This window comes from Chionomys nivalis, chromosome 20 (genome assembly GCF_950005125.1).
Source record: "Chionomys nivalis chromosome 20, mChiNiv1.1, whole genome shotgun sequence".
Classification (NCBI taxonomy): domain Eukaryota; kingdom Metazoa; phylum Chordata; class Mammalia; order Rodentia; family Cricetidae; genus Chionomys; species Chionomys nivalis.
In genome coordinates this window covers 36,639,121-36,653,762 of record NC_080105.1, presented here as the reverse complement: position 1 = coordinate 36,653,762, position 14,642 = coordinate 36,639,121, and the positions used below count along the sequence as shown (strand labels likewise).

Genomic DNA, 14,642 nt, shown 5'->3' with positions numbered 1-14,642 from the left:
ATAGCAGATTTTATTCGCACCTGTCTATGGTTTCCTTGACAACTACTGTAGATGCTGCTATCACCATGGGGATGGTTCTTCTAAATGAAGCAGCAACTTCCAAAGGGGATGTCGGAAAAAGACGGAGTAAGTTTATGTTGCTGTATTTGTTGTTTTGTTTTAGTCTTTATTTAATTCAAAGGGGGAACAGAACAGCTTTTTGTAAACATAGACCCCCGTAGGAAGAGTTGTATGTTGAAGGAGGTTAAGATTTTGTTTTACTTTTTCCCCGTTTATTTGATGTATGTGAGAATGAACTTGAAACATTTCTTCAGGATGGCACGTGACTGCTTTCTGTGAGTTGTATGCACAGGGGAGGGAGAGAGGGAGCAACACTCTGTCAGTGCTGTCTGGCCCATTTTTGCTACAGCCCGTCTCAGTTGGAACATCCTCACGGCACAGATGGTCAGTCTGCAGAGATTTTATTGGCAGTAATGTATTTTTATGTCATGGGACTCAGGTATCTCACTGAAGCTGGTGCAGAAGCGGGGAGCTGCGGTGAGGCTTCCTTTGTGCACAGATACTTGATTACTCTCCAATCCCTCCATGTCTTTTACTGACATTTATGAGACCGCAGGGATCGCTGTTCCAGGAAAGGCAAGAATTGCCAGTTCCTGGGTCTTTGCTTATCTCCTATTCCTCCCCACCCCCAGATTTACGACCCTGTTAGATGCCAGCATTTAGGTTTAAGGGAGTTAACTTTTATCATTTGATGGGACTGTTCCGTATCAAAGGATTGTAGATAGAATTTACCTCTTGAATTGATGGGTGATGTTGTAACCACACCAGAGTATGTAGGAGTATCTGAGAAGGCTGTGAGGAAAGAGTGAGGCTTGAGTGACAGTTTCATGCCGCCAAGTTTTCCAGACTTAATGTTATAGCTTCCTACAGCAGATCATTCAATGAATACCGCTATGGTTTGCAGCAACCCATTTTACTGTATAATTCCTGAACTGTTTTAAAACCTAAAATTTAGATATGAAAAGCACATGATCCCCAAAAGAATATTAATTTATTAAAATTAAAAACCTACATTTGTTTTTTACTGTACTTTTAATATTATGAGTCTATAAAAGAGCCGTGGTGACGTCTAGAAATTTAAAGGCATGAGGTATTGAAATGTTTGGAGGTAGTATAGAGAGTTGAGCCTGGCCTCAATGTTCTCTGATGCTATCAACACTAATAGAAAAAAGCTCAGAACTAAGCACATTGCTGTGAGCATGGTGACATCAATAAAATGGCACATCCTTATAAACAAATGTTCTTGGCACTGACAAGGCATTTTTATGAACCCATATGCTTAATGTACAGTATATTAGTGTTATTTCCTCCAATGTAAATTATAGTAAGAGCAATGTAATGAATTATTTAATCTCACAACTATGATACAGAATTTATGAAAGCTTTGCCCTGAACTTCCATCTTATAGATGTTCCTCTTGTAACATCTGTTCCCCCTAATTACTCCTCCAGATTGATTTTGTGTGTGGATGGGAAGGGATAGGATACATGTGAAAAAGAACAAGAGATGGTTTTGACCTGCACAACTGCTGTGATTGTCATTCTTTCCTGTGCAAGAGTGTGGGCCTCATTGAGGCCTTCCTCCCCTGCTGTTAGCTCCCAGGCTTCTCCAATCCCATCCTCAGATACTGGGCTAGCAGTATTTTGCTCTCACTGCATAGAGTGACATTAGTCTATCAGATTTTCTTGATCACAAATTTGAAGCATCCTTCTCCATTGCTCTATTCCTCTTCTAAATGGTCCCATAAGAAAGTATGAAAGAAAAAGTATGTGGTAGAATACTGTATTTGAGCAGGTCTGAAATAAAACTAAGCCAGTGAGAGAGTTGTAAAAAATTTATGTAGTATATATCCTGGGTCTGCTAGGACTCATATTTGTGGATTATACATTTTTTTGAAAGGCGTTTTCCTTTGAAGGGTGATGTTTTATAGTTTCAGCTGTAGACAGCAGTTGACATCCCTGACAAAACCGCGCAGACAACAGCCCATCAGTGGCTGTGGGTTCACAGGCAGTGCATCCACTGCCTTGATTTCAGCATTGCTGTTGGGCCTTTCCTCCACGCTCCTTCCCCGCCTTAGAAACAGAGATCTGTTTAACCACAGCGTTTTTCTGACTTAATGTTTTAATCTAATTATGTCACTCTCTTGATATTCCCTCAGACTAACAAATATATATTAATTATCTTACAAATGTTTTGTTCATAACTGATATTTAAGTAACACCAATGCCTAATTTTATGGACATATTTAAATATGATTTATTTATTCTAAGTGTGTCTACATTTAATTGACTAATATATTTTAAACTTTAGAAGCAGGTTTTAATTTTACTAATAGCAGTGAAGCTTGCTTAAATACCGTATGTATAAGAAAAGAGGCGCTAATCTGTTTTATTAGTCATCTATTCCCAATCATAAGAGAAGAAAATGAAAACTAAGAAAGGAATGTCCCTGCTCTCCAGTTTTAATACTTAGTGCAGCAGTGTTGAAAGCCTGCACCGCAGCTCAGGCCACAGGTAGCCTCAGCCCTCCTATAACACTCTGACACCGTGACCTGCTCGGGAGTGGTCTCCTCCTCAGTGGCTTTCACTAACAACAGTTCCCTATGCACAGGATTTTGTTCATAGCTTTGTGTTTGCTGAGATGCCGTGTTTCTAAGTAACAAGGGCTCTACTTAGGCAATCATGAAACCAATAGCTGTAATTACATTTTTGTGTGAAGCGCATCTGAGAAGAGGATTTTCTGAGCATCTGCCATCATCTGCTCCTGCTGCTATAGCCAGGGCTTCATTATCTGGGGACTGACAATTGTGTTTGTGACTTGTCACATTTGGTTCTGTTTTGATCCCTCTGGGACTTTATAGAGAAGAAAAGCACCACTAGTCTTAAGTCAGCGTTGTTGTCTTCATACCCCCAAATAGTACATTCTCATTGAGAAGATTGTGGAAAGTAATGAATACATTGTATAGTGAATGGTCTGATTTGTGGTCCTTGGATGTGCCTGAACTGTGACATGTAAGTATTTGGAAATTGGATACATTTCAAAAGCACCACTTGCATGTTTTCTGCCCCTAACAGTGTTGTCTGTCTTCCTAGTAATATGCCTCGTGGGATTAGGCCTGGTGGTCTTCTTCTTCAGCTTCCTACTTTCAATATTCCGTTCAAAGTATCACGGCTATCCATACAGGTGAGACATTTATAGTAATCTTGATGCTTTCATTTAAACTATTTTAGTGGTTCATTAGGGCTAATAATACCAGCTATTGATTCTTATCTGTGTTGTGTTTAGAATATACCAAAAATATTAAATCAGAATGCCTCTCTGGTTTTGTAAAAATAGAAAGGCTAGCAAAAGTCACCATTGGGTTCTCAACTTTATTTAGTTAACAGTAAAGAACTGTAAAGGGAAAATTGATATAACTTTCCTGTGTATCAGCACATGAAATTGTATTCAAAGGTCATAGCCTATATAGATACAAATGTGATGTCTATGAACAAGAGAAAATACAGTTTTTTAGTTTCCTATAAGAGTGTGACATTTGACAGCACTATTTTTACTATGACTAGCTTTCCAGTATGCATACTTATTTCTGAGGGATTGTTATTAATACAGTAACTCCACTGCTCTGGGTTTGTTTGATTTAGATTTTTTGTTGTTATCGTTGGGGATGGTTGTTGGCTAGGGTTTGTTGTTTTCTGAAACCAGGTAAAATATATAAAACACCCAGCAATGAAGGTTTTCAAATGCTAAACATAAGTCTTCCTATTAGATTATCCTGTACACACATAATAGGACCATTTGAACCTGTGTCCCTGCCTAATTACTCTATGTCCAAGGCAAGAATTGAGCTTTGTCTGTATAAGGTGACCATTCCCTGTGAAGATTCCTCTACTCTATAGTATTGGACTCATATGGATAGAAATGTAGATGAACTCTCTTAAAAATAACTAAGAGGTGGGCATCATACATAAGAATTGGTTTGTGAATATGACATTTAACAGGTTAGATGAAAACACATGAGGAGTTGTTGGCAAACAGTAGAATCAGTAGAAAGAAAACTAGCAAACTGTCCAAGAGAGCCTGGGAACCAGGGTATTCTAATGGTGAGGGGTCAGAGTGAGGAGCAGAAGGCAGCCTTTCCAAGGATTAGACCTGCGTTGTGCTATGCTGTGGGGAGGAGGGTCACCCCACTTGTGTATGTTTCAGAAAGAAATTACTCTCTTGGTTTATGTTATAATATTCTGCTCTGGGACAGTTTTTCTACACTATGAATGTGTGTTATTTTCATTTGCTAATAAAAAGCTGATTGGCCGGTAGCTGGGCAGGAAGAGATTAAACAAAAGAGGCAGACTAGGAGAATTCTGGAAAAAGGAAGGACAGAGTCAGAGAGTCACTGGCAAATGCAGAGAAGCAAGATGAGAATACCATACTGAGAAAAGATACCAAGTCGCATGGCAGAATGTAGATAAGAATTATGGGTTAATTTAAGTGTAAGAACTAGTTATTTAAAAGCCTGAACTACTGGCCAAGCCTTTATAGTTAATATAATCCTCTGTGTGGTGATTTGGGGAGCAGCTGTTGGGTATTTAGGAGCAGGCGGTCAGGGAAAACATCCAATTACAGTGCTCCTCTTTCAGTGTCTTCTTTAAGGCCTGATTTTGACTTTCACTTCAATATCTCCTTTCCTCACAATTTTAAATTACTCTATTTATTCTATATGCTTTGATTTCCTCTATAGTGATCCTTTCCCGATTATTCATTTTCATTTGTATTTTAAATAAAGTTGGCCCACACAACACATTTTTTCACACAAATTTTAAAATTTCTATTTTCTTTATCTTTATGTATGTGCCTGCTTAAAAGCATAAAAGTCTACTTTATTTATCTGTCTTGCTTTCTTAAGGCTTCTCCTTGTTAGTATTAAGAGTATTCTGTAGCATTAATCTGTTCTGTACAACAACTAAATTCACAGATCGCCTTTGAAACCTCAACAAGTAGACTTACCCTGTATCCCAGTCAGAGTTTGACCATAGGCAAATTGCTAAACTTTTTAAACCATAAGTGTTCTTGCTTATGAATAAAGACAATTTGATATACCACATTTTTATTTATAGGAGATAATATATGTAAATGTCTTAGAATGCCAGTATATAGTAGTAATTAATTGCGCTATGAATGTTTAATGCTAATTATCATTAATTCTGATATAAATATTTACACTCATATTTTACTTTTCTCTAATGGAGTTTTCTTTACAGTGCACACCAAGTAGCTTTGGCTAATATTTACATAATTCATTTGAGTGAAGAGCAGGTTTTCACTGAACCTTTTGATGAATTTAATTGGACTCCAGAGTCCCTTGAAACTTACCAGTGAAATATCAGGATTCCTAGAGATTTTATCTAATTACCATCTGAGACATAATTCAGAAGACATTTTTCTGATAGCACTGACTTCATTTATATATTGAATAAGAATTGGCTTTTAGCCTTGCTTTATTTTCTCAGAAGAGGATGTTGGCATGGCTAGATGGTGGCCTCTGCTTAGAGATAATGATCTTCTCAGCCTTTTCTACTGGCACTCAGACTAACCAGTATTTTTTGCAGATGTCTCTTAAAAACATCTTTGGATCATCAAAGCCTCTACTGCAATAGGAGAAAGTATGAAATGTCTGTATTCATTCCATCACTGTGCTAAGTGTCTGGGGAGTCTTAATTGGCTCAGAGTGACAGAGTAGCATAATGAGAAAATAATATTAGAAAATGAATATCTGAACGAAAGTTTTGGGCTTGCTTTTGCACTTTAAATAAGATCTCTTACTTTGTAGTTGCACAAAATCTGGTTAAAATATCTTAGATCTATTTGCTCATATAGTCTTAGAATTAGCTACTGCCTTGTCATTTTTTGCTTGGCTCTGGTTGACTTTTAGAGGGTTGGAGACATATAGTTAAGGGTGTCTCATTTCTGTACCTGTTCACTATCTTTGGCTATTTGTTAAAATGAGATTATGCGTACCAACCTCAGAATTGCCTGTGGATAAATGTATAGCCCCTAAAGTACTCTTGGTTCTCAGTGACTTCACCTGACCCCTCTTCGTCTGCACCAGGCACCTTAGCATTTACTTTGTAGCCCTTCGCTACACTGTTTTGTTAAGTTTTTATGTACAGTTCAGCCACATGTTTCATTTCTTTCCTTTCTGGAAGACTATTTGGGGAATGAATGGTCCTTGACACAACATTTTGCATCACAAAGGATGATCATGCGTGTTACTTGAATCTGTTTTCCTCCAAACAGTGTCTACCTTAAGGTAATACAGAGGAGCCATGAAGCAGAAGGAGGAGCCCTAGTCTAGACCTGTGCCCCACTTGTGTCCCTCTCAGGGAGCTCCAGGACACGGGGAGCAGACCTGGAGATGTGCATTTGCCCCACACAACTAAGAGAATTTATAGAAAGACAGTTAAATACAAAGCAGACTATATGTTTATTTGATATGTACAGTGGGCCCAGAAAAATTCTCTCGCTTTAGAAATGTCCCTGGAGTTGATTTTGAGTTATGATCAATAGCATTAAAATGTGTGATGACAGTCAGTTGAGGAACTTCATAATGGCAGCAAGAAATGAAAGAGACTGAAAACGAGAGAAAAGATGACCACAAACATGCTTAGCAGGTGGGGAAGCCTGTAATGTATAGGGTTGACATATTTTATAGTCGTTTGTACATCTCAGACATCCATCTGTCATCTACAAGGAAAGCTGTGAAAATATAGGAAAGGTCTGCTGTGCAGATTACATGACAATGACGGTCACTTCACTGGTGCCGCCTCTCTCGTGCTGTGTCTTAGCTCTGAAGAACGGCATAAAAGCCAAGACAGATAGTTCCTAAGTGAGGGTGCTCTCATTGCCTGTTGCCTCTGCTCTCTAGATTAATAGCTCAGTCTAAATCTTAAAATAATAATGTACAGATGGAAAAATAATGATGATTTTTCCATATTGTTGTATTTCATTCTGGTATATTGGAAAGTGGTCTGGACATTGAGTGAGAAGATATGATTTAGACCCTGGCACTTAAAAACTTCTAACCTTACACAAGTCTTTTCTTCTCCTCTGAGCCTCAGTCTTCCCACCTTGCAAACCAAGACCGCAGTGTATCTCTTAGGTTACAGTAAGATGCTGATGTGGGAATAGCTACCTGGGATAAGCCGGAGTGCAGCCTGACGCTGCTTTACTAGGCAGCTACAAGGACAAAGCTCCCAATAGATGACGCCAGTAGTCTGTGGTGCCAAATTAACACCTCGGCTAACTGTGTGTGGTTTAAATAATAATACACAGACATGCTCCCTTCATTTTGATTCACTTACTTTGTTGTCACTTTACAGATTGTAAAACTAAATCAGTTAACAAAAATATTTAATTCTGTCTAGAAAAAAATGTAGCCAAGTCCCATTTGTCATTAACAATACAATTAATTCTTAATATCAGTATAAATATATAAATAAATCCAAGATTGTTTTAAGAAAAACTTAGGAATGGTGTCTGTATTCTTCACCATACATCCAAACAACCCAAATGTCAGAACAGCAATCCTCTAAAAGGTTATTCTGTGGTGCCCTGGAGTTCCATTACTCTGCCAGGAGCTTCACCCGTGGAACAGTGCTGGAAGCAGAGAAGGAGTTGGTCCAGATAAAGTATTTCTTCATCTGTTCCTTAGCACACATGTGCTGCTTTAATTAATAGTCATATCATGAAAATTCTTCTTAAGTATGCCTCTGTGTACAAACTGTGTAGAGAACTGACCTTGCCAGTTATTAAACCTGGTAGCTTTTACCTTCTATAACTCTGAGTAGAGAAACTCCTTCCCCAGGGTCTCTTATTCCTAATAAAGGCCAGAATTTCTTTTGACCTTTTCAAAGGATAAGTTGTTTCAGAGCTGAAGACTTTTCTGGCTTCTGTAGACCCTTTGTAAGGAAAGAGCCTCAGGACTTGGGATAATGAGGTCTTGGTAAGGACGATAATTACTCTCACTAGCACGCCATTTAACACTTGCAAATGTAGAGGATTAAATATTAGAAAGTGAATCAGCAACAACACTAACTACAGGAGTACAAGTTCAACTAGTGATCAGTTGTGGTACACACCTGCACTTGGGAGGTGGAAGCCAGAAGATCAAGAGCTCATTGACTACACCTTGCCTCAAATATTTAAAAAAAAGAAAAAGAAAAAAAAAAGCAGGAACAAGAAGAAACAAGAAAAAAAATCCATATCGTACTTAGTAGAGAAGTGAGGTTGTTCTTTCCCACACAGTGTCTCTTTTACCACATATGTGATTCTTGGCGGAGACTCCCGCCTGGCCACAAGAGCTCCCCAACTCTTCCCGTGGCTTTAGAACATGAAGAACAGGGGATGAGAATTTTCATTTAGTCAGACATCTCATTACTTCCCAGTTGGACAAAATGCACATCCTGGGTTTTCCAAACCTCAGGAAGAGATGGAAAGGTGAAAACAAAGAGGAACTGTGGACCACTGTTTTTTCCTTTCAAGCTTTATACATTATTATTATTATTATTATTATTATTATTATTTTCTCACTGTCAGATTAGCCCTGAGATGCAGAACTAAATGATTAGCTGAGCAGCTCATCTTGTACTTGTCCCAAGTCAGCATCATCTCTGCATCCAAAATGAAGTTCTGCCACTGCTCCTTGACAAAGGAGTTGGAATTGTAGAGTCCTTGTACCCAGCCCACATTCTTGTCCTATACTCTTAGGTCCCTCGTATTCTTTTCTCACGGCTGCCGTTTTAATGACACTCTCTGTACCTGGGACTTTCTCTCTAGAGAAGTGTAAGGAACATGGCTTGTCATTCCACATCCTATATCCCCTTCTGTGCTAAGCACTAATCACTTGACCAACACTTTGCTAACTGCTGCTTAAGAATGACTCTGGGGAGGGGCTACATCTGAGAAAATTTGAGTCATGCTCTATAAAGTCACTTTGGATTTTAAGTAATGGACTTGACTGGTGTGCTTCTGGAATGTTACACTGAGGAAGTCAAGGGCAGTGGTTTTTGTTTGTTTCTGAATGTTATATGTGATTTAAAAAAGCATTTGCGATCATCCTCCTGTTCTACATTATAAATTAGTGTTTCTCAGCACCCCTTCCATACTTTGAGCAATAGTAAAGCTTCCGAGACAGCACGGGCATAGGTCCATACCTGAGGCTAAAGGAAAGGAAGTGTTTATGTCTGTACAAGTCCCACCCAGTGCTCAGTCTCCATGTGAACAGTTCACTCCCTTGCTCATCAGCTTCTAGCTTGTTCTGTTACCTCAGCTGACATTGCCAGCCAGCCAGGAGTCAGTACTGCGATTCTGCAGAGTCCTGATGCCACAGTGAGACCTGTTTGTTCCTGATTGAGAGTACTAGGGGACAGCAGGACTTGAGGAGCACCCAAGGCAGCCTCTTGCTCCTTCAGAAAACTTATAGCAGTGGAGAATACAAACAAGAGAAATGTGTTCAATATTTGGTAATTTAGGTTTAAGTACAATATAAAAAGATACATATTTATGACAAATAATATAAAGGAAAATATCCAAGCACTATTCAAAGTATAAATATAAAAAAGCTGTCATACTATTTGATAATACATCAGCAGTATTAGGCAGGCACAGATAAAAAGATACATCAAGCTAGACCAAAATTATACTACCCATTGATTGTTGATACCAGTGTGATGCATTCAGTATGCTGTTTTCATGTTAAAACAGATCTCGAGCATTCCAAGCATGAGATTCTGAGTGAGCACCCAGAGAATAACAGCTGGTACTTTCCTAAGAAACTTTTTTTTAAGATTTATTTTATATGTATGAGTGCTTACTACATGTATATATGTGCACAACATTCATGCTTGGTAACCCTAGAGGCCAGAAGAGGGAATGAGATTCTCTGAAATGGGAGTTAGGGGTGGATGGCAGTGAACCAGCATATGGTTGCTGAGAACCAAACTCAAGTCCTCTTGTAAGAGAGTAGCAAGTGTTCTTAACTACTGAACCATTTCTCCTGCCCCACAGCAGTTTATGTTGTTATGTCATGTTCTTCCAATATCTGTACAATATGTTAATTAATTTTTTAATGAAAATGAACATTTCATATGTAGAAAAAGAACAAATATTTTACTTACTATATTTATTCCTTAGTGTAAGATCTTTAATAATTGTCATTTTGGTTACACCTGTAATTTCCTAATGACATATAAAAGTGATCAGTGAAAAAAAATAGTCCCCAGAATGAACAGATAGCGTCTTTTGTTCATAAGTCAATTTTTATATTAAGAATGTGATCACTGGTGGCTGGAGACATGACTCAGCCCAGCAACGTATTAGCTCTCAACTGTCTGTACCTCCAGTCCCAAGGGATATGACACCCTGTTTTGGCCTCTTCAGGAACCAGCCATATAAAAGATACATAGACATAAATGTAAGCAAGGTATGTGTAAAAAAAATAAATTTTAAAAAAGTTTAATTGCAGAATTCCCTTTCCTCTGAAAATATGTCAATCTAGGTTTATTTTTTGTAGCCTTTCTAGTTGTAAAAAGATATAAAAGTATAAAGGATCATATTAACTGTTTTTACTTTTATAGAGGTGTTTTTTATCAATAATGTTAAACTTAACTGCTCAATATATTGAAATTATTAGATCATTGCTTTAAAAACAAAACAGACTTGTCAGTAAATTGTTTGCCTTGCAAACTGAAGGCCATAAGTTAAGCCCCCAACCCATGTAAACAAATCACAGCATCGTAGTGGGTATTTGTTTTCCTAAGTAACTGAATATACAGGCTTCTAAATCTGTGAGACTATTTCTGGCAGGTCAAGTGGGCAGCAGGACCAGAGTCAGCTGTGCAGAGGCGTTGGTCTGGATAGCAGAGAAAAGCAGATCAGTGAGGTTCTCTACCTAGCCAGCCAAGTTACAGGGAAATTACAGGCCAGTGAAAGATGCTGGTCAGTTGAACAAAACAAGAAAGGTGTACAGTGCCTGTGGAATGCTAAGGCTGTTCTCTGGCTTCTGTACACAGAGGTAGGAGGAGAAGGAGGGAAAGAGAGAACATTTAACTTGCCAGTTCCCAGATTCAGGGTCCCACTTGTTCAATTGTAACTAAACTCTGTGGCTGAGACAGAATGTGCACTGCACCCACATACAAAGCTGAACATGGCAGTGTCTTGTAACCCCAGCACATCAAGAGCAGATACGGAAATCCCCAGAGCTAGCCAGTTGAGCTAATTGTCTTCGGGTTCAATGAGAGATTCTACTCAATAAACTAAGAGACAGCGAATGCTGAAGAAGACGCCAGCCTCTGGCCTCTATCCCCACATGCTCATGTGCATACACCCGCATATTTACTGTATTGTATACACACTATATTTGGTAAAGGTTTCTCTTTATTAGCCATCCTCAAGTTGACGTTTCCTTTTGAACAAGCTTGTAACTGAGGACAGAGAGTGCCAGTGAATGCATGCACACAGCACCCCGCCACCTTGCTAGCTGCTGTGGAGGTTTGTGTGCAGTAACTGCAGCTTGTACCTACAAGGATGACCAATCACCCTCCTTGCAGAGGTGACGCTTGTCTACTACAGTCATCAGGAGCTGCCCCCAAACAAAAGCAGTGTATGATTACATACTGGTATCGGCACATATTTCTATCTGTAACAATTCTGTAAAAACAGTTACGTTTGTTGCCTTTATATAGTCATAAATTATAAAATAACATCAAAGCAATGTATAATGTTTCACTTGTAAAACCTTTTTATGTAAATTATATTTTATATTTTATATAATTATATAATTATAATTTTTGTTTTCAGTGTGTTTTAGTTAAACATTTATATAAATCATTAGCATTAGACAAAACTTTAGATTATCCACAACAAGTGTTCTCGTCACTGATAAGTAAAGAGAGATTCAGAAAGACGAAGTCATACATGTCAGGATATAATTTAAATATCGAAATGTTAAATTTACTAGGTTGAACAGTTTTCCAACATCTCCTCAGCTTCAGTAACCATTAATTTCATTTTTGCTTTTAATATTTCTTTTAAAAGTGGCTTGCATACAACGTTGCAAGTAATTACTATTTTATTTAAACAAACGAATTATAAATTTAGTAAGAATATAAAATTTCTTCAGGAAATTCAAACTCAGATATTATTTAGGTCCTTTCCCTTTAGTTCCCCTGCACCTGCATCTTCAAAGCTGATCTGACTGATGCTCATTCAGCACTTGCTGGCTCACCTCTGACCTGGTCCTCACTGTAAGCCTGACCCCCTTACAGGAGCCCGTTTCACAATCAGACCCTGATGGCACAGTTTCAATTAGCTGATTATAATGATGGTGTTTTTGTTACACTTAATGTATACTGATTTAGAATGGAGTGAGTAGCTGGTTGTGCTTTTCTTTTGCTCAGTGTGTAATAATTTCCTTTCTTTTTCAGCTTTTTAATTAAATGAAGCCAAGTGGGATTCGCATACAGTGAGTTTCCTGTGAAGAGAAGCTGTTCCTCACATTTTCTTATTTGGAATTCTTGGATTCATTCTCTGTTGATTGTGATACGCTAGCTTATTCTTGTATGATTTTTTTAAACTGTGGATTTTCCTAAAAAATTTAATTTATAGAAGTGGATATGTAATATTGAGTAATCCACAATGGAACATCAAGTGTTTTTCCAGTATTCAGTGTATGCTACAGGAGTGAAATAAATAGCAGTGTAACTATGAAAACATGTTTTAGAACTGTGTTTGCCCTTTAGTAAAGAAACTACATGTTAGTAAAGGAATCCGTGGAATGTATGTAAAAGAATTATTAGTATTGTACAAGGCTAGGCCATATGCATGAAATGTGTCATGTGGACATCCTTACTGCTGTTTCTCTTATAAAGGACGTGCACTGTTACAAATGTGTGTCTTATTCTTGCTGCAAGTAGATCATGAGACATAAAGGACAAAGAGCTGGGTAAACATTAATGCCAGGTTTGGTTACAAGAACCCACATCAGGTGACTTAGAACCGCCTATAAGTCCAGTCCCAGGGCTCTCTATAACCTATATTCACTGTATTCAAATTTTTCATTAAAATTCATCATTCATTTGGCAGTCTTTCTCTAGAATTTTAAATTACTTTTCTTCTAAGAGAGAAAAATCCCCTTTCAAGGAGATTCATTATATATATATATGGTCATTTGCTGGTCAATTTGCTGTGCTTTCTTTAGCACAATGCTCCTTGCGTTATGTTTTCAAATAAATCCAATAACTAACCATAAATTTCTTTTACAAATAAAATAATATTTCTCAACAGTTATATATAAAGTGGTGCATCTTCTATGGGAATGAATAGGGAGGTTTCTCAAAAGACAAATACTAGACCATGACCTGACTATATTATGTCTGGAAATATACCCAAAGGATTGTATTTTTTTTTTATTTAATTATTAAAGATTTCTGCCTCCCCCCCGCCACCGCCTCCCATTTCCCTCCCCCTCCCCCAGTCAAGTCCCCCTCTCTCATCAGCCCGAAGAGCAGTCAGGGTTCCCTGCCCTGTGGGAAGTCCAAGGATCTCCCACCTCCATCCAGGTCTAGTAAGGTGAGCATCCAAACTGCCTAGGCTCCCACAAAGCCAGTATGTGCAGTAGGGTCAAAACCCAGTGCCATTGTTCTTGACTTCTCAGCAGTCCTCATTGTCCATTATGTTCAGCGAGTCCGGTTTTATCCCATGCTTTTTCAGACCCAGTCCAGCTGGCCTTGGTGAGTTCCCAATAGATCATCCCCATTGTCTCAGTATGTGGGTGTACCCCTCACAGTCCTGAGTTCCTTGCTCGTGCCTCTCTCCAAAGGATTGTATTATGCAAGAGCTATTAACCCATGTATGTTTATTGTTGTTCTGTGTAATATATATATGTATGAAAGAAAGAGAGAGAGAGGCTTGTATGGGTGGAATGATGGAGAACTAAGAACAATATAGAACAAGGAAGAACAAGAAGGAAAAATGAGAAATGATAGATTGAAAAGCATAAAGCTAAACAGAACCTGTTGTGAGTAGACTTCTTAACCCTCATATTTTTAGCCCCCCTTTAGCTCAGCCCGGCTTCTTTATGAAGCCTAAACAGACACTTTAAAGGCTAGAACTTTCAAGACTCTTATCAATAGTCAGATACCGAGGAAGCAAGATGAGAATGCTTTCCTGAGAAAAGGCACCAAACCACATGACTAAACATAGTTTAAAAATTATGGGTTAGTTTAAGTTGTAAGAGCTAGTTAACAATAAGCCTGAGCAACAGGCCAAACAGTTTATAATTAATATAAGACCTCTGTGTGTTTTTTGGGAATAAATGGCTGTGGGACTGGGTGGGATAAAAACTTCCACTTACAAATGGCGTCCCGCTCACCTGCTGGTGGTGTGTCAGAGGAGCAGCAGCTGACAGTTGACTTCAGGATATCAGCCCACCAGCTTGGAAGGCACTGATAGGCGAATCTCGGATAGGAAAGACCTTAAGAGCCTTGACCCCAGAATGTCTCTTGCAACTGCTGTGTTTTTATATGTTTGAC

At 38.4% G+C, this 14,642-nt stretch overlaps 1 protein-coding gene across 2 annotated transcripts in view; it reads left to right on the top strand.

The window, feature by feature from the left end:
• Positions 1-13,394, top strand: part of Tusc3 (tumor suppressor candidate 3) — a 131,842-nt gene extending 118,448 nt beyond the window's left edge. For both annotated transcript variants that reach the window (XM_057752720.1, XM_057752719.1), the window contains 3 exons: positions 52-126; positions 3,153-3,243; positions 12,537-13,394. In XM_057752720.1, coding sequence (XP_057608703.1) covers positions 52-126; positions 3,153-3,243; positions 12,537-12,552 — 182 coding nt within the window. In that variant the 3' untranslated portion in view covers positions 12,553-13,394. The remainder of the gene's footprint in view (positions 1-51; positions 127-3,152; positions 3,244-12,536) is intronic.
• Positions 13,395-14,642: the final 1,248 nt, after the last annotated feature.